Source organism: Brachionichthys hirsutus, chromosome 7 (genome assembly GCF_040956055.1).
Source record: "Brachionichthys hirsutus isolate HB-005 chromosome 7, CSIRO-AGI_Bhir_v1, whole genome shotgun sequence".
Classification (NCBI taxonomy): Eukaryota; Metazoa; Chordata; class Actinopteri; order Lophiiformes; family Brachionichthyidae; genus Brachionichthys; species Brachionichthys hirsutus.
Genome location: NC_090903.1, coordinates 2,390,303 through 2,414,500, shown reverse-complemented (window position 1 = coordinate 2,414,500; position 24,198 = coordinate 2,390,303). Strand labels below are relative to the sequence as shown.

The window sequence follows — 24,198 nt, the reverse complement described above, 5'->3', positions numbered from 1 at the left end:
CTCCTCTAAGGCTAATAAAACACCTCAACGCATTGATGAATGCATCTGTGGACAGATCCTCTAACATTTCGATATGGACCGCTCGAGAGTACAAGCATGTGAAAATTAGTCCGTATCTTTTGCATTCCTTACGACCCCGCTTGACGAGAAACGGGCCAAAACAGTCCATACCGCAGAACGTGAAGGGAGCTGAGGCGTCACAACGTTCTCTGGGTAGCTCGGACATTTTTTGTTCCTCAGCTGGTCGTCTGAGCTTCCTACACTTAACACATGTGTGTATTAATCTGGCAACTGTCTTGCTTCCTCCAATGGCCCAATAACCATTTGCCCGAAGTTCCATCAGCGTCTGGCCCCGGCCCTGATGGCAGGTCTGAGCATGGTAGTGAGACATAATCAATTTGGTGATATGGCTGGCCTTAGGAAGAATAATGGGATGCTTTACTTCCTGACTGAGGGTTGAATCTTTCAGTCTTCCACCAACACAAAGAAGTCCACCAACCAGAATTGGATCAAGACGGAAGAGGGGACTATATCTTGTAAGAGCTACGTCTTTACGACTGTCTTGAAGTTTCCGCAGTTCTTGGGAAAAGGCTCGTTTTGGGCGAGCTTAAGCAACACCGCCGTAGCACTCCTACGCTCATCAACAGTTACAACGTCACCCTGAGGGTCCATCTTAGATCCTAGTCTCTTGATTCTGGCAACTACTCTAACAAGCGTTTTCCAGGTTGAGAACCGGCTCAAACGGTTCAGCATATCGTTCGTCTCATCAACCTGGGTTGCTAGTACTTGGATGTTTTTAACCTCGGGATCCCCAACGAGCAGCTCGGTCGAGGACTGAGGTGGTGTGAGCACCTCTTGTTCCCATATGAACTTGGGTCCAGACAGCCAGGTTGTTGAGGAGATGTCTTCTGCATGAAGACCTCTGGAAGCATGGTCAGCTGGGTTTTGCTTTGTATCAACATAGTGCCACTGATTCAGGTCTGTACATTCCCTTATCAGTTGAACACGGTGTGAAACGAAAACATGAAACCTGCGTGCCTCATTGTTGATGTAGGCTAGCACTACTCGTGAGTCAATCCAGAAGAATTCTTGGTCAATCTTCATCTCGAGTTCTACCTTTAGCATGGCACTCATTCTGGCTAAGGTAACTGCAGCTGCTAGTTCCAATCTTGGGACGCTTGTGATCTTTGAGGGTGCAACCCTCGCTTTTGCCATCACCAGAGTGCAGTGGACTTTGTTCTTATCATTCATATATCTTAGGTAGGAGCATGTGCCATATCCTGCAGTGCTGGCATCTGCGAAGTGGTGCAGTTCCACCCTGACTATGTTACCAAAATGTTGAGGATGGTAACATCTGGGTATTGTGATACCTTTTAACTGTTTGAGACCCTCCTTCCACTTCTCCCACCGTAAGCGCAAGTCGTTAGGAATTGGATCATCCCATCCAATACCTCTTCGACACAATCCCTGCAGAATGCGTTTACCACTCAGGGTAAAGGGAGCTACAAACCCCAGTGGATCATACAGAGAAGCTACAACTGACAGGAGGCCACGGCGTGTAGGGGGGTGGTCTTTTGCCTCAATGCTGAAAGTGAAGGTGTCCTTCTCTAGAGACCACTGGATGCCAAGTGTGCGACTATCAGGAGTTGGATTAAGGTGAAGGGGGCCTCTTGTCACTGCTCTTTCGGAAGGCGCCACACAAGAGAGCACTTCCTTTCTATTCGAGTCGAATCTATGTAGACCGAGGCCCGCAACCCTGCAAAGCTGTTGTGCCTCAATGATTAGTTGCTGCGCCTCTTTCACCGTTGGAACACTAATTAACCCATCATCCACGTAGAAATTCTTCTCCACAAAGGCTGAAGCTAAAGGGTGACTGGCCTTATGCTGCTGTGCTAAATACTTGAGGCCAAAGTTGGCACAACCAGGAGATGAGGCAGCACCGAAGAGATGTACTCTCATCCTACACTCCTTAGGTTCTGTTTCCAACTGCCCATCCACCCACCAAAGGAAGACCATCACTATACAGGGTGGTCGAGGATGTGAATATCCTAATGATTCTGGGGGAGGATTATTCAATTGAGTCCCTGTGTTAAATGCTTTAGCTTTCCTCTGAAACCTTTCATCTGTTAGTTTGATGTTCAGTAAGAGGGGGGAGGAAATGGGATTACATGCTATTCGAGCTTCCTTCTGCATGAACTCTGTGAACTGTATAAAGCTGGGATATTCACCGAATCTATCTAGCTCGTCTACAACACTACGGCTCCACCTGCGCACCATCCACTCAGGCAGTTTCTTAAGGAGTTTATGGTTCTCCTCACAGTCGTTCAGGATGGACAGTCCTTTAACATGGGGAATGGCTTCAGCACACCCTTGAAGAAAATCAGCAAACTCTCTGATTGCTCTCGGTTCATTAGCCGGTATCTTCGGCCACTTCGTGAGCTTCTCTCTGAAGGCCCTTTGGACAACAAAAGGACTTCCATACCTGTCTTCTAGAACTGCCCAGGCGCCCTGATATGCAGCACTGGAGTTGCGGTAGAAAAATCCCTCCACAGATTTCCGTGCCTCGCCCGCAAGATAATTCTTTAAATAAAACATTTTCTCACTAAGTGGGAGGGGTTTCTGGTCAATAAGGGCGTTGAAGGATACCTTCCAATCTATGAATTTTAAAGGGTCACCAGAAAATATTGCTGGTTCTGGGACAGGCAAGCGGCTCAATATTAATGCGCTTGCGATTGCTTGTGCCAGGCTGGCACCCTGAACAATTGGCGTTTCAGGAGGTGCAGGGCGAGGCTGGAATGGCGTTGCTTGTGGGTTATGGCGGTCAGGATAACTCAAAACGCCATCAGACCCCTCTTCGTGTACTTCAAGCTGATGTAAAATTGTTTTTTCTTGTGCCAGCCTCGCTTTAATCTCATCCTCTTCCTGTTTGATTTCTGCCTTCATTTGTGCTTCCTTGAGCTTCCATTCACACTCCAGTTTATGAACCTTCGCTTGTTGTGCATGCACTCTTTTCACTGCCTCTGCATGCTTTTGTTTGTCGACAAGGTCTGCTTTAGCATCTGCATCTCTGCTGGAACGTCTGGAGCTGCCATTCTCTCGTGAAAGCACGGTTTCTGTGTCTGTTGTCCCAAATACAGACCCGTACTCCTCTTTACTTAATACCATCCGCACTCTTTCCTTCTCAAGTCGGTCATTAAATTCTCCAGCTCCGCTCCCTAGTCGCCTACTGGTGAGGTCGCAAATCTCTGCGGTCAGGGTGCCACATGCATCCATTCGCTTAACAACATCTGGGTTGGAGGTATGGTTGCGGCGGATTGCCTCATAATGCTGGGATACTGTATCATGCCTGGATTTTATGCTCCTTTCGCTTTCTTCCAGGTCTTCAGCTGAACAGAAGGACTTCAATCCTCTTCTAATTTCCTTGGCAGTTTTCTTCCAGAACTCATAGGCCTTGTAGAAAGCCTTTTCAGACTTCTGCGCCTTCTGTTTATGCAATTCTAAGCCCTTTTCTGTTAGCTGGCGCTCACGAGAGCTGGACCTCTCCTGTTGTGGCTCTAGGGGTTTGTCTGTTTCTTCCGCTAATGATAGCATCTTGGTTCTTTCGCAACTATTTCTGCTATCTCGTCCTATCTGGCATCGAGTTTTAGCGGGTAGTAGCTGTAGTGACTATTACTTCTAAACAATACGGTTACCACTAACCTCAGACATTTACACCTTCAGAACACAACACTGAGCGAGCATATACGATAAGAATATATAGACAAAACGCTGGGAATAATATATTCTTATGTTTCAGACAGTCATCTCTTTCAAAACGTCATACGGTTTAGAACTGGAGGTATTCTAACAAACAATAGGCTCTAACAACACACATCAGCCTCTATAAATCCATATCTTCACACAATCAATCAGTAATATTCAAAACCCTTATTGAAAATATAAACTGATTGTCCAATATGAGGTGGATTAGCAGAGAATCACGTTTATTTCTCTTACCACCCCATTCTTCAGTGTAGATATGCGGCTTGCATCAAGTTTTAGCCTCCAGGCGACAACAGTCTTTTGAGTCAGGCGTGGCGTCCGAACAGCGTGTAGCTCGCCTCAGGTTTCCAGGTGGTTGATGAACGGCGCAGGACCCGCGTCGTGGATGGCTCAGCTGTTGCAGCGAGTTTCACTGTTGCAGCCCCCGGCGTCGAAATAAGTGCAGAGAGTCACCAACGGGTGTAGTTGCTTTGCGTACTTTATTCAAGCACCTTCAAGCACCTTCAAACACCGTGAAACTAAATAATCAAACAAAAAACATAACCACTCGTCAGTGCATACTGCGTTTCGACATAACGGTCAGATTGCAGGGTACAGCATATTGTATCGGACATACCTCGCTCTGCATACCAAGGGTGCAAACTCGTAAAATATCGTTTGGCGCTCTTCTTTGGCGTCGGGTTATTAGCGCACCATGTCCCTGTCTCGGCGTTTGCAGAGACCAGCTGTTCGTCACGCGCCCGCCGGCGGAACTCTTCCGGCTTTATACGCGGTTCCATACATGTTCCGGGGCTTGCAGCGTCGCCCCAGTCACGTGACACGTCATGCGTCATAGACGGACACTTACAAGTAGGTTCAAGCAGAATAAAAAAACGACACAAATTGAAAGTGATCAGTGCATGCAGTGAGATTGGCCAGTACTTTGCATAAAGAAATACAGTACATTAGTTATTGCACATTTAGTTATTGCACATTAGTTATTGCACATTAGTTATTGCACATTTAGTTATTGCACATTAGTTATTGCACATTTAGTTATTGCACATTAGTTATTGCACATTAGTTATTGCACATTAGTTATTGCACATTTAGTTATTGCACATTAGTTATTGCACATAGTGAGTAGTTGTCCTGTTTAATTCAATTCAATTCAATTCAGTTTTATTTCTATAGCTCCAGATCACAACAGAAAGTCATCTCGAGGCACATTACAGGATTAGCAGGGAAACACAGAACCCAACTTGACCCACAAGAGCAACGGAGGCAAGGAAAAACTTCCCTTTAACGCAGTGCTTCTCAATTATTTTCGTTTCGCGCCCCCCCCCCCCCCCGAAAATAAAAACACTCTTGTATCCTTATTAACATACAAAGAAATATGAAAAAGAAAGAAATATAGATCAACTTACAACAAAGAATAACTTTATTACCATTTTTTTTAGTCTGCAACAGAAAATGAGGAAGTCAAGTCTTTCTTCTTCTCCCACCGTATATTGTTTACAACCGCTCTTCTTCTGCTAATCCTCCCTGCGCGCACTCTGACAATCAGGGCGCCACTGCCAACTACTGGATTGGATGTGCAATTACACTTTACTCAGGCAAAAAAACATTTTCTCCGCGGTTACAGGCACCCCCCCTGACATCGCACCGCGGCCCCCTAGGGGGAGAACCACTGCTTTAACGGGAAGAAACCTTGGACAGAACCTAGGCTCATGGTGGACGGCCATCTGTCTGGCCGGCTGGTTTGAGAGAGAGAGCGAGAGAGAGAGAGAGAAAGAATGGCAGGTCGGAGACAAGTCAAAAACGAGATGGATAGGGAAGTGATAGCGAGACAGAGCAGGAGCAGACAAAAAAAAATGCTAATGCTGGCGACGTGGACATCAGCGTTTAGGCCACAGGTCCAGGTTCTGCAGCGCCACGGACAGAAGGACCTGTTGTTCAGGGTACTGATGGCTCTCGGGAAAAAACTGTCTCTGAGTCTGTTGGTCCTGCTCTTGTGCAACCTGTAGCGCCGGCCCGAGGGCAACAGGTTGAACAAGTTGTGTCCAGGGTGGGAGGAGTCTCTGACAATGTTTGTAGCTCTGCTGAGGTAGCGAGAGCTGGAGATACAGTCAGTCGCCTCACGGAGTGACATGTACCGGTGTTGTGCTGCAACATTATATTATGGTCTGTGTATAAGGACCCCAAAATGCCATCTGTTAAGAGAACATGGGAATAGAGCAGCTGCGAGAGAATCCAACAATTAATGAATCAACGGTACGGAAGTGGAGGAAGAAGCAAGAAGATGACCTGCACCAAGTCATATTCTGTGACTCAGTGCACGCCCGATACTGTCAAAACCCAAGTGAAGCAAGCTAACTCGGAGCTCGCCATCATCCCGGGTGGATTAACCAAAGAACTCCAACTCCAACCGCTCCAAGTTAAACTGCGAGCTGCGTGGGAGCGTTGGACGACAGAAGGTGAACACACGTTCACCAAGACAGGGAGGCGACGGCAGGAGAGTTTGAGCTTGTGAATGAGTTGAATAAAGTTTGATTTATCTGACTGTTGTGTTTCACTTCATGAGCCTTATAATCAGGTGCGCCTTATAATCGGGTGTGCTTTATAGTCCGAAAAATACGGTACTTCATATCATAAATCGTGCTATTGATCTAGAGATACTTAAAACTTGGGCTTTTTCCATATTAGTAGAAGTACAGTAATACCTTGACATATGAGTATAATTCATTCCTGGACTGGGCTCGTATCTCAAGTCGTACCTTCAAGTCCCGATCGGTTGGCCAGCTCCCTCTGGGATGCCCCGGTTGTGAGGAACCCGTGTGGTCAGTACCTGTATCGGTACTGGCGGTGCATGGGTCAGTGCTGTGTCGCGCTCCAAGGCCGGCCGCAGCTCTGCACACGGTTCCAGGAGGATTACCCGCAGGATCCTGAAGCGGCTGATGAGCCAGTAAATCCTCCCTGTCTCTGAACTTTGACGTGAGAATGGACGAACGCAAGGTTTTTGTGCGTAAGCACGGTTGATAGATGAGGCCTCTGGACAGTAGGTCCCAAGGGTGTTTTAATTTCATTGACTCGAGCAACCTATAAGAACCATTTAAAATTTGTTCCACCCCTTTCGGCTTCTGAAAATATTGAACTTTGGATAAACGGGGGAAAAGGAAATAAAAATAAAAATTATTTCTGATGAAATCTATAATAAAAAAAAAAACTAGGAGAAAATCATAAATAAAAAATGTACATTTAAAGCTTGAGTTAAACAGGAAAACAAGTGAATAAAGTCATAAAGGAGAAACTTAATAGAACCAAAACTCAAATACTTTAACTTCAGTTTAATACATTTATTTCAGCTTCAAAGAATAGCATCGGCAAGCATAGCATAGCAATTCATTATACGTGTGTGTGTCTGTAGATACACTCTTTCCTTGATTGTGCTACGTACATCAACGATCTCCCTGTCTCCTGCAGGAGTTGAAGAAGGAGAGCAGAGTGGATAAAGTTTATTTGTTGTGGTAATGTTCCAGTGAAAATGGCCAAAAATGTGTTGTGTGTGCTGAAAGGTCGCCTCATGGTAACCCGCGTGTGCTCGCTATGAACGTACTTTTGCTTCTGGGTTTAGGGCGTTTCTGGCAGAGCGGTTTGAGACAGAAATGACGGACGCTGTCCTGCAGCATCTGTTTGCTATTTTGACTAGCACAGATATTTCATGAGAACTGCGTTAACTTGTGGAAAAAGGGTATATGTCACCTTTAACATTATGATCTTGGTTTCTTCTGCTTGTGATGTAGAACTGGAGTCCTATTTCTCTGGGTGAAGGGATTTCAGCATTTCTTTAGGGGGGCGATGGTGGCGCAGTGGTTGAGAGGGTTGTCCTATGATCGAGAGGTTGGCAGTTTGATTCCCGGCTCAGGCACATGTGTGCACTCTTGTTGTGTCCTTAGGCAAGACACTTCACCCACATTGCCTCGACGCCTGCACACGCGGCAACCGGCAGCAGACTACAGTTAGACCAGGCATGGGCAAACCCAGGCCCGGGGGCCATATGCGGCCCGTTGGTCTTTTTAATCCAGCCCGCCAAACTTGTCTAAATTACATCATTAAATAAAATTGTATTATAATTAAACCTCATTCATTTGACCTTTTCCCTGTAATGCTACCTGTAAAAGGCCAAATCCTTTCATGCAATAGCTTTCCTGTGTCATTTATATTAGCTCACACAAACTCCATCCATCCGTTCTTGGTCCGGCCCCTCTGTCAAAATTTAGAACCTATTGTGGCCCGCCCGCGAGTCAAAAAGTTTGCCCACCCCTGAGTTAGACTGTAACTGCTGTAAACCAGATTGCCCTCCGAGGGACAAATCAATAAAAAGTATTTAGTATTTATTGACACCCCCTCCTTGAAATCACTCACCATCCCATTTCCTGGAACAATGATGGCGATGGGGATGTTGGTAAATTTGCTTTAATGGCTTGGACCAGGTGGACTCTTCTGACCAACATACCATTTCTTCCCTTTTGTCAGGTTTGTTTTATAGGGAATGAATCTTAATGTCCCCTCCATCTCGTCCGCCTCTACGGCTAGCCTCTGCTCCTATAGTTTCTGATGAATTTGCTGGTTGCTCTATCTGGGATGACACCCCTTTTGGCCCTCCACTGGTAATGTTGTGGAACAGAATGTCCTGCTCTTCCTGATTCCAGCAGGGCCACCCGGTCATCCATTCCTGTTAGTTTCAGCTCCAGCTGATTCCCGAGTACACAGGAGATATCACTGACATTGTCAAGGCCTGGTTTATCTCTTGGGAGCAACCGGTTCTTCCTTGAATTCAGGTGATATAAAATCTCACATGTGTGGCTGTGTGTTCCAATTTCATCATTTGGAACTGGGACGTAATTCAGGGAGATTCCATAGTCTTGTAACAGAACATGCCCCGGGCATGTAGGAATGTTGCTTTTGTCAATATAGCACTTTTGGCTTTGTGCTCCATCCTACACAATAAAACATAGGTTTCTCAATTATTGCAAAGCAAAATGAATGGCAGTAGCATTTGATCTATTCTGTATTTTTGCCGTCGTCTAGCCATGGCAGCCAGCCATGGTGAACAAAGAGGAACTGGAGGTCTGGCCTCTATCTCTGTTGATATCCTATCGGGGAACCAGGCGGCATAAGACATGAACCGTACTAACACCATGAGCTGGTCAACCACTTGGGCCCAGGCTAATATAGATATGACACTCCACCTGATACCCCAAATGATGAGAGTGATCTACTTCTTCATCCATTGGTGGCCTTTGTCTTTTATATTAGCAATCATGATAACCTCATAAGTCAGCAGGGCAATGGTGTTAAAGGCTTCAATGGCAGTAGTGACAGGTCTTAGGGGATGGTAAACAATGATTGCTGCGTCAACAATCAACCATGTGACTAGACCTGCCATTATCCCAGAACCCCATCCAGAAGAAGAGATATGAAATCGTCCCAAGATGTAGGTGCAAAAAAGACTCAAAGCCACATTCTGTCAGTTTGCAGATGGGAGGAGTCGGGGGAGAATCATGAGCACCAAGAGACCTCCCACAAAGATGCTTGTTGCTAAATAAGGCCATATACAACTGACCAGCCTGCCACGTCTGCAATGACTCCAGTGGCTTCTTTGAAGGTTTCAATCACTAAGTCCCCAGATATGGATGCTATTTGTTCATACCATCTGCAGTCATGCTGGTCTTTTCCTACTCCACACCGTAACCACTCATCCACCGGAGCTTGAAAAGTCATATTGGTGTAGATTGTGTTGCTTTCTATCCAGTCAAAGCCTTCCACTGCTTGACCTTTACACAGGCTTTGCTTGAAGACCTGCGCCTCTGCCAGCATGATGTATGGGTCTCCCACATATTGCACAACATCTCCTAATATACCATTTCTGCAGGACAAACCTCGTCTCAAAATGGTTTGCTGACAAGTGGCTTTGAAAGGTAGGGTTCTTCTCCAAAACCCATTATATTTGGCCCACATAACTTCATGCACATGAGTGTCTTCTTGCCCTTTATAGTGTTCCCAACTGAAATTTTGCCAACCATGTAACTGAGTACACGGTATCCAAGCCAAAGTTATGTTACAGCATGTTTCCAGTTCATTACACACCATTTTCCATTGTCCATGGTCATGGAGTCAGAAAAGCATGAGGTTGATACAAATTGGTGGGCCATGTCTTCTCCCTGGAATAGACAGTTTCAAGATATTGGAGCCTCATGGGTAGTATGGGTAATGCGGTTAGCAGAAGCTAATGTAGTATTGGCAGTTTCTCCCTTGTGCCGGTCTCAAACCCGGATAAATTCAGAGACTTCAGGAATGGCATAAGGCGTACAAATAGGCCAAATTGAACATGCAAATCACTAAGTTGTACTGGATTGGTCAAGGCCCAGGTTAGCAATGACCGCTAGCTGCTTAGGAGCAGGATCCAAGTTATTTTATCATGGAGGAGATTTAAAGAGGAATGGAGTAGGGGTTACCTTGAAGGAAGCGTTTAAAACCATTGACACTTAAAAGCATACATCTTATAACACACATCATTGTTAACCTTTAACATTGTTAATACTTCAAAGCTTCTTCTCCGGCAAGATGGTGGTTATATGACCAAGGTCATTTGTCCATCCATCCGTGCGCCGTTAGCAAGAAAACTCAAGAAGTTCTCGATGGATCTTGATGACATTTTCAGGAATCGTAGGGGGTGTTACAAGGTGATGATGATCCAGAAGAGATCCTGGATTATGGAGCAGAATTATTTGGTAACGTTGGAGTCAACGGAGCTTGAAAATTCGTTCCTCAGTATCTCGGTTGATTATTGACCGATGTTTTTGGAATTTGATACAGTCATGTATGGGGGGGGGGGGGGGGGATCCGGATCCGGATCGGATCCAGAATAGACCCATCACTTATAAGGAATACTCACAGGTACTGCCAAAAATCATGTAAATAATGGAAACTAGGTATGGGAATCTCTGGTCTCTGTCCGATTCTATCTCGATACACTTGTCATGATCCGATTCATTCAAGATACATCTGTTAAAACCTCTGATGCGATACGATTTGACGAACTAGTCCCTTCCCACGATGTATCTCGGTTCAGCGTTGCCTGCCCAAGATTTTGTGATTCAGTTGGTTGTAGTATTTTAGGTTTTTTAGGTTTATATGTACTCTACACTCATTTCCATCTTCTTTTTAACAATATTAATACAAGCAAATAATGTAGTTATTTTATAGAAATGAATAAAGCAATTCAGTAAGTTTACTAATTTATTAAATTCAAGGCATTTTAAAAATTTTTATATTTTTCAAAACTACGTTCAAATCTGGTCGAATAGAAAACTGTTTACCGTCGTTAGAGATCACATATTATACCCTTTTTCCACAAGTTAATGCAGTTCCCAGGCACTTGTATATTTGTGATGCCTCGTCTCCATTTTCCTACCGGACAGATGGTTGCGCTCTGTCTTTTAGATAAAGTTTCATTGCTAGTCCAGCCTTATATTGTCCGAGGTTCTTAAAGCAGTCTGGCTCAAAGTGTTTAGCACACACATTTTTTTTTCTGCCAATTTTCGCCAGAACATTACCACCAAAAACGTGATGTCACAGTCCGAGAGATTTCTTCCAGAAGCATTTTTTTTTTTTTTTTTAACTCTTTATTAAAACAAAACATTCCTTGACATTTGCACATATACATCATTTGCAAACTTGAAATATTAATGGGCACAATTAAAAAGAAATAGCAAGCACCCTGAAAAAGGGAACTAAAGAAAACAAAAGACAAGAGCAAGAATAGTTATCACTTCTCCAAATATGAAATCACAGGTGCCCATCTTTTTAGGTATTTGTCCTTATTCAGCCGTAATACTGCCGTGATCTCCTCCATGCCAGAAGCATTTCTGTACTTGCAAACTACGAAGGATTGACTGGATGGCTTATTTCGCTGGTTTTGGGTGCGTTTTTCATAATATGTCCCCTTTAACGGTAACATAACCAGGGTTTCTGTAGGTAGCAGCAAGTCAAATGTAATGCTTTTAAGCTATTTTGTGTCGTGTCTGGAGGCTTTGTGCTGCTTCACGGCCCTTCACATAATCCACCGCGGAAGATGTCTATGCACGTACGTACTTTTGGAAAGTTGTGAAAAAATACACTTAAAGCTATATATCGCGATTAACTAATACAGTAATCTGAAATCCGATGTACTCTAAAGTCTGTCCCTTAAATTAATCGATCCGTCACTACGCTGCCGATGCACTCGCATTGCGCATGTGCAAAACCTTTTATCGGTACAAGTCGTTTTTCCCATCCCTAATGGAAGCACAACACGGGAGACGCGCAGGATTTGAGTACGAAAGGTGGTGAATACCTGAACTGAACAAGTGAAGTGCGCTCGGAGCGCTCTGCCATTTAGCGCCACCATCTGGAAGTTGCTCGTGCCTCAAAGCAAAAATATTTATCGCAGGTTTGCTCGTGTCTCGGAACACTCGTGTGTCAAAGCACTCGTATATCGAGGTATTACTGCATCCCGATTAACAAAGTGAACTCTGATCATTGATTAAGGGTATAATGTTTTTAGTGTTAGGAATGAAAGCATATGTGGCATATCTTCTCTGTATGGGAGCAACGTTTCCTCTAGTGTAGTTAGAAATAATTATCAATTACGTTCTAATTTGTTTATCTATTGCAAGGAAGATGTCAGAATAAGATTACGTTTAATTAGTTGCCAAAGTACATTCATTAACATTAGATTAAATTGGTGTGTTGGAGATTTAAATCATTAATGAAGTTAAGGTGCTGTGCATTGTAAGTTTACCTGACATTTCTTCGCTTGTCTTCCATTTTGATTTCATAGTTGTTCTTTCAACTGAAGGGGGACATGTGTCTAAAGGTGATTGAAAATGGCAATCGTAGGGATGTGCTTATTCGGGAGGGAGAGGTAAGCTCTAACATATGTTTCTCTAATGTTTTTACTGCTATGTTTAGCATAAGATTTATTATATGACGGTCACACTGGATACAGTAGAGCACATGAAACTGTTACTGGAGAGAAGGGCAGTGGATCTGGATATTTTAATTTCCCTGAACATTGAATAATACCCGATTGAGACAAGCCTCCTCTACCTTGGTGAACTGAGCAAAAAGTAAGGCTCTTTTAGTGGGACAGTGGCGGGATCAGGTGGTGCCCAGTCTACCTGGAGGACTTGAGTTGTGAAAGAATGGACTGAAGGTTCTGGGAAGGGAAACTATAGAGGGATAAAGCTAATGAGTCATACGATAAAGCTATGGGAAAAGATAGTTGAGGCTAGACTAAGGACAGAAGTAAGTATTTGTGAGCAGCAGTATGGCTTCATGCCGAGGAAGAGTACCACAGACACAATGTTAGCATTGAGGCTAGCAATGGAGAAGTACAGGGAAGGTCAGAAGGAGCTGCATTGTGTCTTTGTAGATCAAGAGAAAGCCTATGACAGGGTGCCCAGAGAGGAACTGTGGTACTGCATGAGGAACTGTGGTACTGCATGAGGGAGTCTGGAGTGGCAGAGAAGTATGTCAGAGTAGTTCAGGACATGTATGACAGCAGTGAAGTGTGCAGTAGGAGTAACAGGGGAGTTTAGTGTAGTGGTGGGATGCACCAGGGATCAGCTCTGAGCCCCTTTTTATTTGCCATGGTGATGGATAGACTCACAGATGAGGTGACAGGGAGCAGGTAGAGGAGAATCTAGAGAAGTGGAGGTCTGCTCTAGAAAAGAGAGGAATGAAGGTGAGCAGGAGTAAAACAGAGTACATGTGTGTACATGAGAAGGTCCCAGGGGGGACAGTGAAGCTATAAGGAATAGACGTAAAGAAGGTCGAGGACTTCAGGTACCTCGGGTCAACAGAGCAGAGTGATGGAGAGAATGTGGAAAGGAGGTGAAGAATCGTGTGCAGGCAGGCTGGAACGGGGGGAGGAAAGTATCAGGTGTGCTCTGTGATAGGACGAAGGGACAGGTCTACAAGACAGTGGTGAGGACAGCATGATGGACGGCTTAGAGACAGTGTCTCTGAGGAAAAGACAGGAGGCGGAGCTAGAAGTGGAGGAGATGAAGACGCTGAGGTTCTCCTTGGGAGTGACCAGTTTGGACAGGATTAGAAATGAGACAATAAGAGGGACAGTGAAGGTTAGACGTTTTGGAGACAAGGTCAGAGAGACCAGACTTTGATGGTTTGGACATGTCCAGAGGAGAGACAGGGACTATATCGGTAGAATGATGCTGAGGACGGAACTGCCAGGGAACAGGACTAGAGGACGACCCAGGAGAAGAGACATGGACGTAGTGAGGGAGGACATGAGAGTGGCTGGTGTTGGGGAGGACGATGCAAAGGACAGGGTGAAGTGGAGAAAGTTGATTTGCTGTGGCGACCCCTCACGGGACAAGAAGAAAGTACAAGTACAGTAGTAGTCTGTATCATAAACTAACTTCTTCTTCCTCTTTCGGCTTGTTCCGTCAGGGCCACAGGAAATCAACCTTATAGTCGATTGCATGCTTAATTCTGGCAACGTTTTACGCCGGATGCCATCTCTGCCGCTAACCGCTGCATTTATCCCGGCTTGGGACCGGCTCAAGGGAGACACTACCTGTGCTACTTCTGAGGCAGCATTAAGCCCCCTCAACCAACTAAATGAAGATAAAATAAATGCTCCCATCATTTAATTACGTTGCTGTCATTCCCACACGGAGACATAGTGGACCAAAATGTATTGTTGCCTGTGCACACCAGATATATTGTACTTTTTTGTGTACATGGGAAACATTCTTTTGATCAAATATTTTTTCACCTGACACTCTATTGTGCTCATACGACATTTATTTTCTGCGTGCACCAGAAATGAATCCCTCCCCCCCCTTTATGTTCCTTTAGGAGCGCCATAATAGCTGATGTTCAGGAATTCAATTGAATTTCTGTTTGCCCCCATTTGTAGATATTGCTGCTGCCTGCTCGTATCCCCCACTCCCCCCAGAGACAGGCCAACACTGTGGGACTGGTGATAGAGAGGAGACGGTTGCTGACTGAGTTTGACTGCCTGAGGTTTACCCTTTCCTTTCCTTCCCTTCCCTTTCCTTTCCCTTTTTCTGTCCTGTCTTTTCTGGTTCTGGTAAGCAAGAGGAGTGGCGGAAACAATTTAAGGGTTTTCAAATCCCTGTTCTTGTTGTTCACATGATCAGGTAAGAGCTGTATTTGTTTTCCCTTTTGTTTTCCCGTTTAACAGGACAGACAATGGTACGTCAGTAGGAAAGTCGTGCGTACTCGGTGTACTATTGGCTAGTTGGGCGTGCTCTTCTGTTCCTCGCGCTGATTGGCCCGTGGATCGTAGCACCTCTCAGCATCTCCCCTTGTCTGTCGGCCACACTCTCGTTCACTTCGCTCTGCGTAGCGCAATAATGCCTTACTCTAAGTTTGTGCTCTTGTGTTTGGTGAAAGTTTAGTAAAAAAGTTTACCCTAATTTATGCAGCCTCAGAGGTAGCACAGGTAGCGTCTCCCTTGAGCCGGTCCAGATGCAGAGGTGCGGCAGGAATGGCATCCGGCGTAAAACTTTGCCAGAATTAAGCATGCGATTGACTAGGAGGTTGATTTGCTGTGGCGACCCCATACGGGACAAGCCGGAAGAGGAAGAGGAAGAAGAAGAAGATGCCTCCTAAATGCCATGCATCAACTTCTGATAAGAAGCCCAAACAAAGTAGGAAGATGTAACTATAGCGGAGGAGGTTAAACTTGATTTGTTGAAAGAAAGAAGAAATGATGTGTCTTTCGCACGTGAATACGGTTTAAACGAGTCTACAGTGCGATGCATTAAAAAAGACAGTTAAAATTAGGAGGACAGTCACTGTGAACTTCAGTAAAATGGCAAAAAAGCTTCTGACATTACGAAATAAGGTGTCGGTAAAAATGGAAAAAGCTTTATAATATGGATCCATGATTGTTTGTAAATAAGAATGACGCGGATATCATACGAGAAAAGGCGAAGAAGCCGTACGATTCTATTGCTTCTGTCAAACCGCAGGAGGATCGCGGCGGCGGCGAAGAGGAGAAGAGCAGCGACGTGCATGTACATTGAATTCAATTCATAACTAGAATGTATTTTACATGGTCGTGTATTTCATTTATTTAATATCAATTTCATCTTCAGCCGCTTATCCGGGGCTGGGTCGCGGGGGGGGGGGCAGCAGCCTAAGCAGGGAAGTCCAGACTTCCCTCTCCCCGGCCACTTCTTCCAGCTCTTCCGGGGGGATCCCGAGGCATTCCCAAGCCAGCCGAGAGACATTGTCTCTCCAGCGTGTCCTGGGTCTTCCCCTCGGTCTCCCCCCGGTGGGACGTGTCCAGGGGGCATCCTAATTAAATGCCCGAGCCACCTCATCTGTGATATTAATGTCTTATATTTCCATTATACAACTCTACTGTGAATATTGTTGTGTGGGGAAAGGGTAATACAGTCTAGGGTTGAGTTCGTAACAGTGGGGGGATATATACGTAAATAATATAATAACTCTCTTGCCTGTACTTTGCGATTTTTCCCATCTCACGCTGGGTCTTTGAATGCGTCTACATCGATACGAGAGGAATCACTGCGTGTCGTAAAAACACGTCGTAAACAGGCAGTCAACAGACCAGCGCGGTTGTTAAGTCGAACTGTCGCAAGTCGCGTCGCTCGTAAGTCGACGACTATCTCTGCTTTGCAATTGCTTACCAGAATATTTAGAAAAGGTCTCCTCTTCTGCTTCCTCCTCTCCTCTCCTCTCCTCTCCTCTCATTGACAATGACATTAACCTCAGCTTGTGGGGTGTTTCAGGTTCTATTTGGACAACACTACGACTGTCCTGTTTGAGAAGTGGTTTTACTGCCAGGATCTCAGAACCCAACTGGTGCCTCTCATTAAAGAGTAAGACAGCTTCATCTCCCTTTTATAGAGTCGCTGTCTCATCAGGTTGTCAACTGTAACAGTTGGTCGATGTTTTTTAACTGTCTTTGTAGGTTTAAGGCATTTAAGCAGGACAAAAGAGGAAACGCAGACCCGGGTGAGTTTCTCGTGTCTCCTGTTTCATCTCAAATCAAACCCCTGTTAACTTTGAACATGTGTCGTGACTTTCTTTGGATGAACAGGTGAATCTGACCGAAGGGCTCCCTACCAGATGAGCAGTATGAATGTGATGTCACCTTTCTCCTTCAAAGACTGGCTGGACAGACACAGCTCATCCTTGGCCAATGGTGGGCCCATTGACATGTTCGGAGCTCAGTTTGAGACAGAGGTACCATTGATGAACCTTTAGTCTGCTACCAAAGAAACCATGTTAGATGCACAAGTGTTGAGATCTCTTGCACACTGAGCCGGCACAGAATACTTGCTCAGACTTCAGAAATAAAAAACACACTTGTTTGCTCCTTATTTGATGAGATGCATGATGATTTTCCCCAGGAAATGTTCTTGTGCAATTCAAGTTAGTTTGAATCAAGATATCGTTAAGTATGTACCTTGTTTACAAAGATTTCCTGATAAAAGAAGCAAATTTGAGGAGGAAGCAACAAGGAAAGTCACGTAAAGATCACATACACCGAGTCAACCAACCAGCACATGCAAAATCCATCGAGTTCAGGCTCAGGGCCCACAGTGAAACACAAACGGGTGAACCGCATTAGTTCAACACTGATTAGGACTATGTGACCGTAGAATGTTTATTAGTTATGAACTATAGTGTCTTTTAATGAAAATTAGGCCGTTCCGTAAACAGACTCGACTTGTGTTGCGGCTTTCTAGTAACACTGACTACCAGAGGTGGGAGGAAACACCAAGTCACATAACTCGAGTCCACACCTCTGCTGACTGCTCTCAGCACTTACCCAGGCTGCTTTCCCTTCTCGCACAAAGCGGCGTGGTGGCATTCGCACCGGGCACCACCTGCTCTTTAGAAGCCACCATTCACACCATCGCTCACACAACAGAAGGACAATTTGGGGTTCAGCACCTTGCCCAAAGATACTTTGACAAAAAAAGATTAAGCCTGAAGTAAAATTGGTATTCTCATGTCCAGTTTTAAGAAACAGACTCCATTTGACCTGTAAACTGTGATTGGCAGGACACCCAGATGATTTTTCCATGTCTCATCGTGTTGCTTTGCCATTGACGCTATTGTTTACCTGAACTATGCCCTTGACTCATGTGTTACTACCCAAACGCATGGACATTGGGTAAGTTACCTGTGTAGCCGATTGGATGATACTTTTAGTCAATGGTCAAACTCGCCAATTGAATCTATGTAAACCTTTTTATGGAAAGACTTTAAGAAGCCATTTGTTTGTGATCTATTTGAGACTCAACGCTCATTCCTATTGCAAATACAAAATCATAGTTTTAACCCTACCACTGTTTTTTAGTGTGTACATTCAAGCATGTTCTTTTAGAGACAAGCTTCCATGACAAAACATGTAAGAAAGGTCAGTATTAAAAGGTGCACCCACAAAACAAATCTGCACGTCACAAAAATGATGGTCTAGATCAGGGGTGGGCAAACTTTTTGACTCGCGGGCCACAATGGGTTCTAAAATTATCCAGAGGGGCGGGGCCAGGAACAGATGGAGGGAGTGTTTGTGTGAACTAATATAAATGATATGAAAAAGCCATTACATGAAAGGATTTGGCCTTTTACAGGTTGCATTACAGGGAAAAGGTCAAATGAATGAGGTTTAATTATAATACAATTTTATTTAATGATATAATTTAGACAAGTTCAGCGGGCCGGATCAAATAGCCCAACGGGCCGCATATGGCCCCCGGGCCTTAGTTTGCCCATGCCTGGTCTAGATAAAAGCACTTGACTTGAGATTTAAAAAAGGAGATTTATACGTGCAGATTTGAATTAACGTGTGTGAGGTAATGCACAAGTACTATGTTCTAAAGCCCTGTCTCTGTAACAGGTGATAATATTTGGTTGTGGGCAGACAGAGGCTACAGTACGCCAAAGTGAAGTCTGGATTTGGCAGATGGTAGGCTCTCGAAATGTGCCCTTCCTTCTGGAGCCAATCAATAATCTACAGCTGATTATTATTCAACCTCTTTCTAATCTCTGTGTCACAGGAGGGCTCATCAACCCTGACGATGGCTCAGCAGGAGTTTGCTCTTTCTGCTGGAGACAGTTTACTCATTCCCGAACAGACCCAGTGAGTTCATATCTACTGTTGCTTTATTAACGTTGACGGTAACCGTATAGCTATGGTTAACATCGAAAGAAATTTAAGATGCTCTGCAATGCTTATTCGAATGGGTTTAGCTGTCAAGAGGGAAAATAACATTCTGACATCTGTCAAAATATTCATGAATTTAAATCTTAATTTAGAATATTTATCAAAATCTTTCGTAATGCAGCCTCATGGGTAGTGCTGTAGCGGGAGCTGACGTAGCTCTCTTGAGCTGGTCCCAAGCCCGGATAAAAGGAGAGGGTTGTGTCAGGAATGGCATCCGGCATAAAAAAGTATTGCCAAATTAAATAAAATAAAATTCATTTTTATTTCTATAGTCAGGAGTGCACATAACTGGTGGCAAACATTTGGAGCGCGTAACGCCGGCTGTACCTCGACGCGCATGGGCGTACCTGACAGTTTGCTTGGCAACGCCACAGTTACGCCTGCAAACCTACTGTTGAGCAAGATGTCGATAAAACGACAGACACTGAGCAGCTTCTTCGGTGTTCCGCCAACGACAAAGAAACGGCAACCAGCGTCTGGCCCGGAGACAAAGAGAAGAGTTCTTTCAGAGAAGTGGCTTGAAGCTAACAGTTAGTGCACAAATATCTAGCAGACAAAATGAGTGCATCTGCAGCATCATCAGCATCATCATCATCTGCCATGCAGTAAGAGGACAGTGAAGAAGACTTACTTATTAAGACCTTGCTGCATATGGGGTGAGTACCACACATCGTCTCCTGTTACGCACTTGAGTAATTCTCTGAAAAGGTTATGTGCACCCCTGTCTATACTGCCGGATCATAACAAAGTTATCGCAAGGCACCTTACAGCAGCGTTTCCCAACCGGTGTGCCGCGAGAGATCGTCAGGTGTGCCGTGAGAAATTTTCCAATATCACCCAAAAAAAAAATATTTTTAATTTTTCTAATATCACCTAATGAACATTGTCGGGTGTCCGTGCTGTAATAAAGCGTGTGTGCCGCCCGTAGATCGCGCTTCAGACTTTGAAGTGAACGACAGGAGCTGGTTTCCGTCATTGTGAGCCAAAAAAAGTCTGATAAATGCTAACGTGATTGGTCGAGATGTGTGTGTGGGCGTGTGCGTGTCCACAACGAGCAGGGGGAGGGGGGGGGGGGTTACACACATGCAGCACAGCGAGCAGACGAAACGAAAGGGAGGCAGGGAGAGAGAACTTTAGACCAGAGACAATCGACGCGCTAGAAAGGGTGAGAGAAAAAACGAGTGATAGAAAATGTAGAAATCTGGACACATTTTAACGCGGTTGACACAAAGGCAAAATAAAATAAAGTAAGATCGTATCTTGAGGAGCCGCTTATCCAAAGAAGTGCAGACCCACTGAGCTTGTGGGAGTCCAGGTGTTCAGTCTACCCACGTCTCACACACGCAATGGCACGGAGACTGTCCCCTCAGAGAGAATCTCCAAAACAGGACAGATGATAACAGAAGGATCAGCCCCTCCAAGCTGAGCCACTTGGTTTTCTTTGATGCCAATCTTCAGTAAAACAGTAGAACTGTTACCTGATGCTGCTTTATCTTTTGTACTTTTTAATTTATCTTTTCTTGTGTTGTTTGAGATTTACATGCAGAGATTTGACCTTGTTCTCTGTGAGATGTGTTTGGTTTGGTTTTGTATTTAATATTATATAATATGTTTTTGTAGCTAGCAGTGCAAAGAGGATTTAAATAAAGACATTTAATAAACATTTGATATGTTGCATGTTTTTACATTAGTAGCTAATTTTACACAATGCACATGATTTGGTATTAAATTAATTTTGTCAACAAAAAATCTGAGGAGCCACTTGGGAGCCAAAAGAGCCGGTTCTCTTAAAAGAGCCGGAATTCCCATCACTACATTGAACTGAAACAAGATGGTGGTTTAAAGCTAAACTTTGCTGATCTTCCTTTGGACAGTTTCTGGTTATCTGTTGTCAAGGAGTTCCCCGTTCTAGCCAACAAAGCTATTCTGACATTGCTTCCATTTTCAACCACATATCTGTGTGAGCTGAGCTTCTCAAGCTCGACGGCGATAAAAACTAAAATCAGAGAGAGACTGAGAGCTGATGAGGAAGAGCTTTGTGTGTGTCTTTCTACCATTACTGCCAGGATATCCATTTTGTGTTCATCAAAACAGCCCCAGGTTTCCCACTAAGTATAAATACATTAAAAAACTATATTATTAACTCTATATATTATAATAAAGCTCATGTAATATAATGTGTACTGTGTTAGAACGTCATTTTGTGTCATTTTGGTTCGTGGTGTGCCGCAGGATTTTGTAAATGTAAAAAGTGTGCCGCGGCTCAAAGGTTGGGAAACACTGCCTTACAGGTGTAACAGGGGAAGACAGAACCCAACTTGACCCACAAGAGCAAGCAGTTTGGCAATGGAGGCAAGGAAAGAGTTCACTTTAACAGGTAGAAACCTTGAACAGAACCTAAAGCTGGGGATTGAGGGTGTCATGTTGAGTATTGCTAGTGGGTACTCTCCACAGGCAGGATGTGGGTTAGAGGAGAAGGAGAAGTTCTGGAGTGACTTAGGCCATGTACACACGTAAAAAAAAAAAAAAAGATTTCCCCTCTGCTTTGAAAACAAATTGCGTCCACATAACCTCATTAAAAAAAAATAACTTCATCCACAAGTAACCGCATAAGTGCGTTGTTAAGCACATTGCTAAGCATGCCAAACCAGTCGGCGGCGTAGTTCCCCAAACCCTATCCAATCAGAACACTCCGGCTCTCGTCGTCCCGTTTACAAAACATGAGGCAACGCCAGGCTCGTTCGTGTGGACCGGCAAGGAGGCAGAATTGCTCCTAAACGTAGTTTTGGAATATAAAGTCAACAAGTAAGCAATAAGTGATACGTTTTGAAGTTTCTGAACGTAAACGCAGGTTGCACACAGCAGGCAAGACGTTACGAAACCTAAAACTGTTTACCGGGGTCCAGATGCAGACTCTTAACCAGAGTTTTCAAAAACCATAATTTTTAGTGACAGAAATATGTGGTTTTGTGTGGATGATCGACCAAACCGTAGAAAAATATCTACGGTTTGATGAAGTGAAGCGCTTCAGAGCATCCCTAGCAGTGAGAGAGGGATGGGTTCCAGCAAAGCTTCACACTCAGGTGTAAAGACCAGTGTGTCAAAACGGGCAAAAAATGTCTTCAGTTCTTGATCTTGTTACAGGTGTTGGATTTGGGTTCACATCCCGTTAGGATCTTCACCTTCTGTAATATTTTTTTCCTAACTTCATTCTGGATCCGATCCAGATTAAATTTGGTGGTGAGATAGAGGTCCCCGCTCTACATGACTGTCCAGTTCCATAAACATTGGTCAATAATCAACCGAGACATTGAGGAACACATTTTGAAACTCCATTGAATGCAATGTAACAGAATATTTCAAACCGATCCATAATCCAGGATCTCTTCTGGATCGAAATTGGGTTATCTGTTCCTGGTAACATTCCCAACATTTTCTAAAAATGTCATCAAGACCCGTCCAGAACCTTTTCAAATGTTGAAAAAACTCAAGGGATTCGTTATCAACTTAAAAAAAGAGGCCCACACACACCCCGGTCTACATCAACAACACTGCGCTGGAGTCTGTACGGCACATGGCATTCTGGGGCATCAATGTGATGGACAACCTGACCTGGTTCACCAGCGTCTGCTCACCAGCGTCTGCACTTTTTGAGGAGGCTGAAAAGGGCACACCTCCAGCAGCCCCTCTCTATGGTGTGAGAGCAGCCGTGGTGCTGACAGAAGAGCTCTGAGAGTGCTGAGATCTGCTGAGAGGACACACTATTGAGGACCTGGAAAAACAAGGCTGCCTGTCAAGGATCCAGGACTCCTCTCGGCCCAGCCACAGCCTTGTTCTTCCTCTTGCCCTCGGGTAGAAGGTACCTCCTCTGATCCCAGCCACAGACTTGTTCTTCCTCTTTCCCTCGGGTAGAAGGTACCTCCTGTCAGCCCAGCCACAGTCTTGTTCTTCCTCTTGTCCTCGGGTAGAAGGTACCTCCTGTCAGCCCAGCCACAGACTTGTTCTTCCTCTTGCCCTCGGGTAGAAGGTACCTCCTCTCGGCCCAGCCACAGCCTTGTTCTTCCTCTTGCCCTCGGGTAGAAGGTACCTCCTGTCAGCCCAGCCACAGACTTGTTCTTCCTCTTGCCCTCGGGTAGAAGGTACCTCCTCTCAGCCCAGCCACAGACTTGTTCTTCCTCTTGCCCTCGGGTAGAAGGTACCTCCTGTCAGCCCAGCCACAGTCTTGTTCTTCCTCTTGTCCTCGGGTAGAAGGTACCTCCTCTGATCCCAGCCACAGACTTGTTCTTCCTCTTTCCCTCGGGTAGAAGGTACCTCCTGTCAGCCCAGCCACAGTCTTGTTCTTCCTCTTGTCCTCGGGTAGAAGGTACCTCCTGTCAGCCCAGCCACAGACTTGTTCTTCCTCTTGCCCTCGGGTAGAAGGTACCTCCTCTCGGCCCAGCCACAGCCTTGTTCTTCCTCTTGCCCTCGGGTAGAAGGTACCTCCTGTCAGCCCAGCCACAGACTTGTTCTTCCTCTTGCCCTCGGGTAGAAGGTACCTCCTCTCAGCCCAGCCACAGACTTGTTCTTCCTCTTGCCCTCGGGTAGAAGGTACCTCCTGTCAGCCCAGCCACAGTCTTGTTCTTCCTCTTGTCCTCGGGTAGAAGGTACCTCCTCTCGGCCCAGCCACAGCCTTGTTCTTCCACTTGCCCTCGGGTAGAAGGTACCTCCTCTCAGCCCAGCCACAGTCTTGTTCTTCCTCTTGCCCTCGGGTAGAAGGTACCTCCTGTCAGCCCAGCCACAGTCTTGTTCTTCCTCTTGTCCTCGGGTAGAAGGTACCTCCTCTCAGCCCAGCCACAGTCTTGTTCTTCCTCTTGCCCTTGGGTAGAAGGTACCTCCTGTCTGCCCAGCCACAGACTTGTTCTTCCTCTTGCCCTCAGGTAGAAGGTACCTCCTGTCAGCCCAGCCACAGTCTTGTTCTTCCTCTTGTCCTCGGGTAGAAGGTACCTCCTCTCAGCCCAGCCACAGCCTTGTTCTTCCTCTTGCCCTCGGGTAGAAGGTACCTCCTCTCAGCCCAGCCACAGCCTTGTTCTTCCTGTTGCCCTTGGGTAGAAGGTACCTCCTGTCAGCCCAGCCACAGACTTGTTCTTCCTCTTGCCCTCGGGTAGAAGGTACCT

At 45.2% G+C, this 24,198-nt stretch overlaps 1 protein-coding gene across 1 annotated transcript in view; it reads left to right on the top strand.

Moving 5' to 3' along the window:
* haao (3-hydroxyanthranilate 3,4-dioxygenase) overlaps nt 1-24,198 on the top strand; it is a 31,843-nt gene that overhangs the window by 6,110 nt on the left and 1,535 nt on the right. The window contains exons 5-11 of the mRNA XM_068741327.1: nt 12,626-12,709; nt 14,732-14,838; nt 16,599-16,688; nt 16,781-16,824; nt 16,910-17,055; nt 18,719-18,787; nt 18,879-18,961. Of these exons, the coding sequence (XP_068597428.1) occupies nt 12,626-12,709; nt 14,732-14,838; nt 16,599-16,688; nt 16,781-16,824; nt 16,910-17,055; nt 18,719-18,787; nt 18,879-18,961 (623 nt within the window). The remainder of the gene's footprint in view (nt 1-12,625; nt 12,710-14,731; nt 14,839-16,598; nt 16,689-16,780; nt 16,825-16,909; nt 17,056-18,718; nt 18,788-18,878; nt 18,962-24,198) is intronic.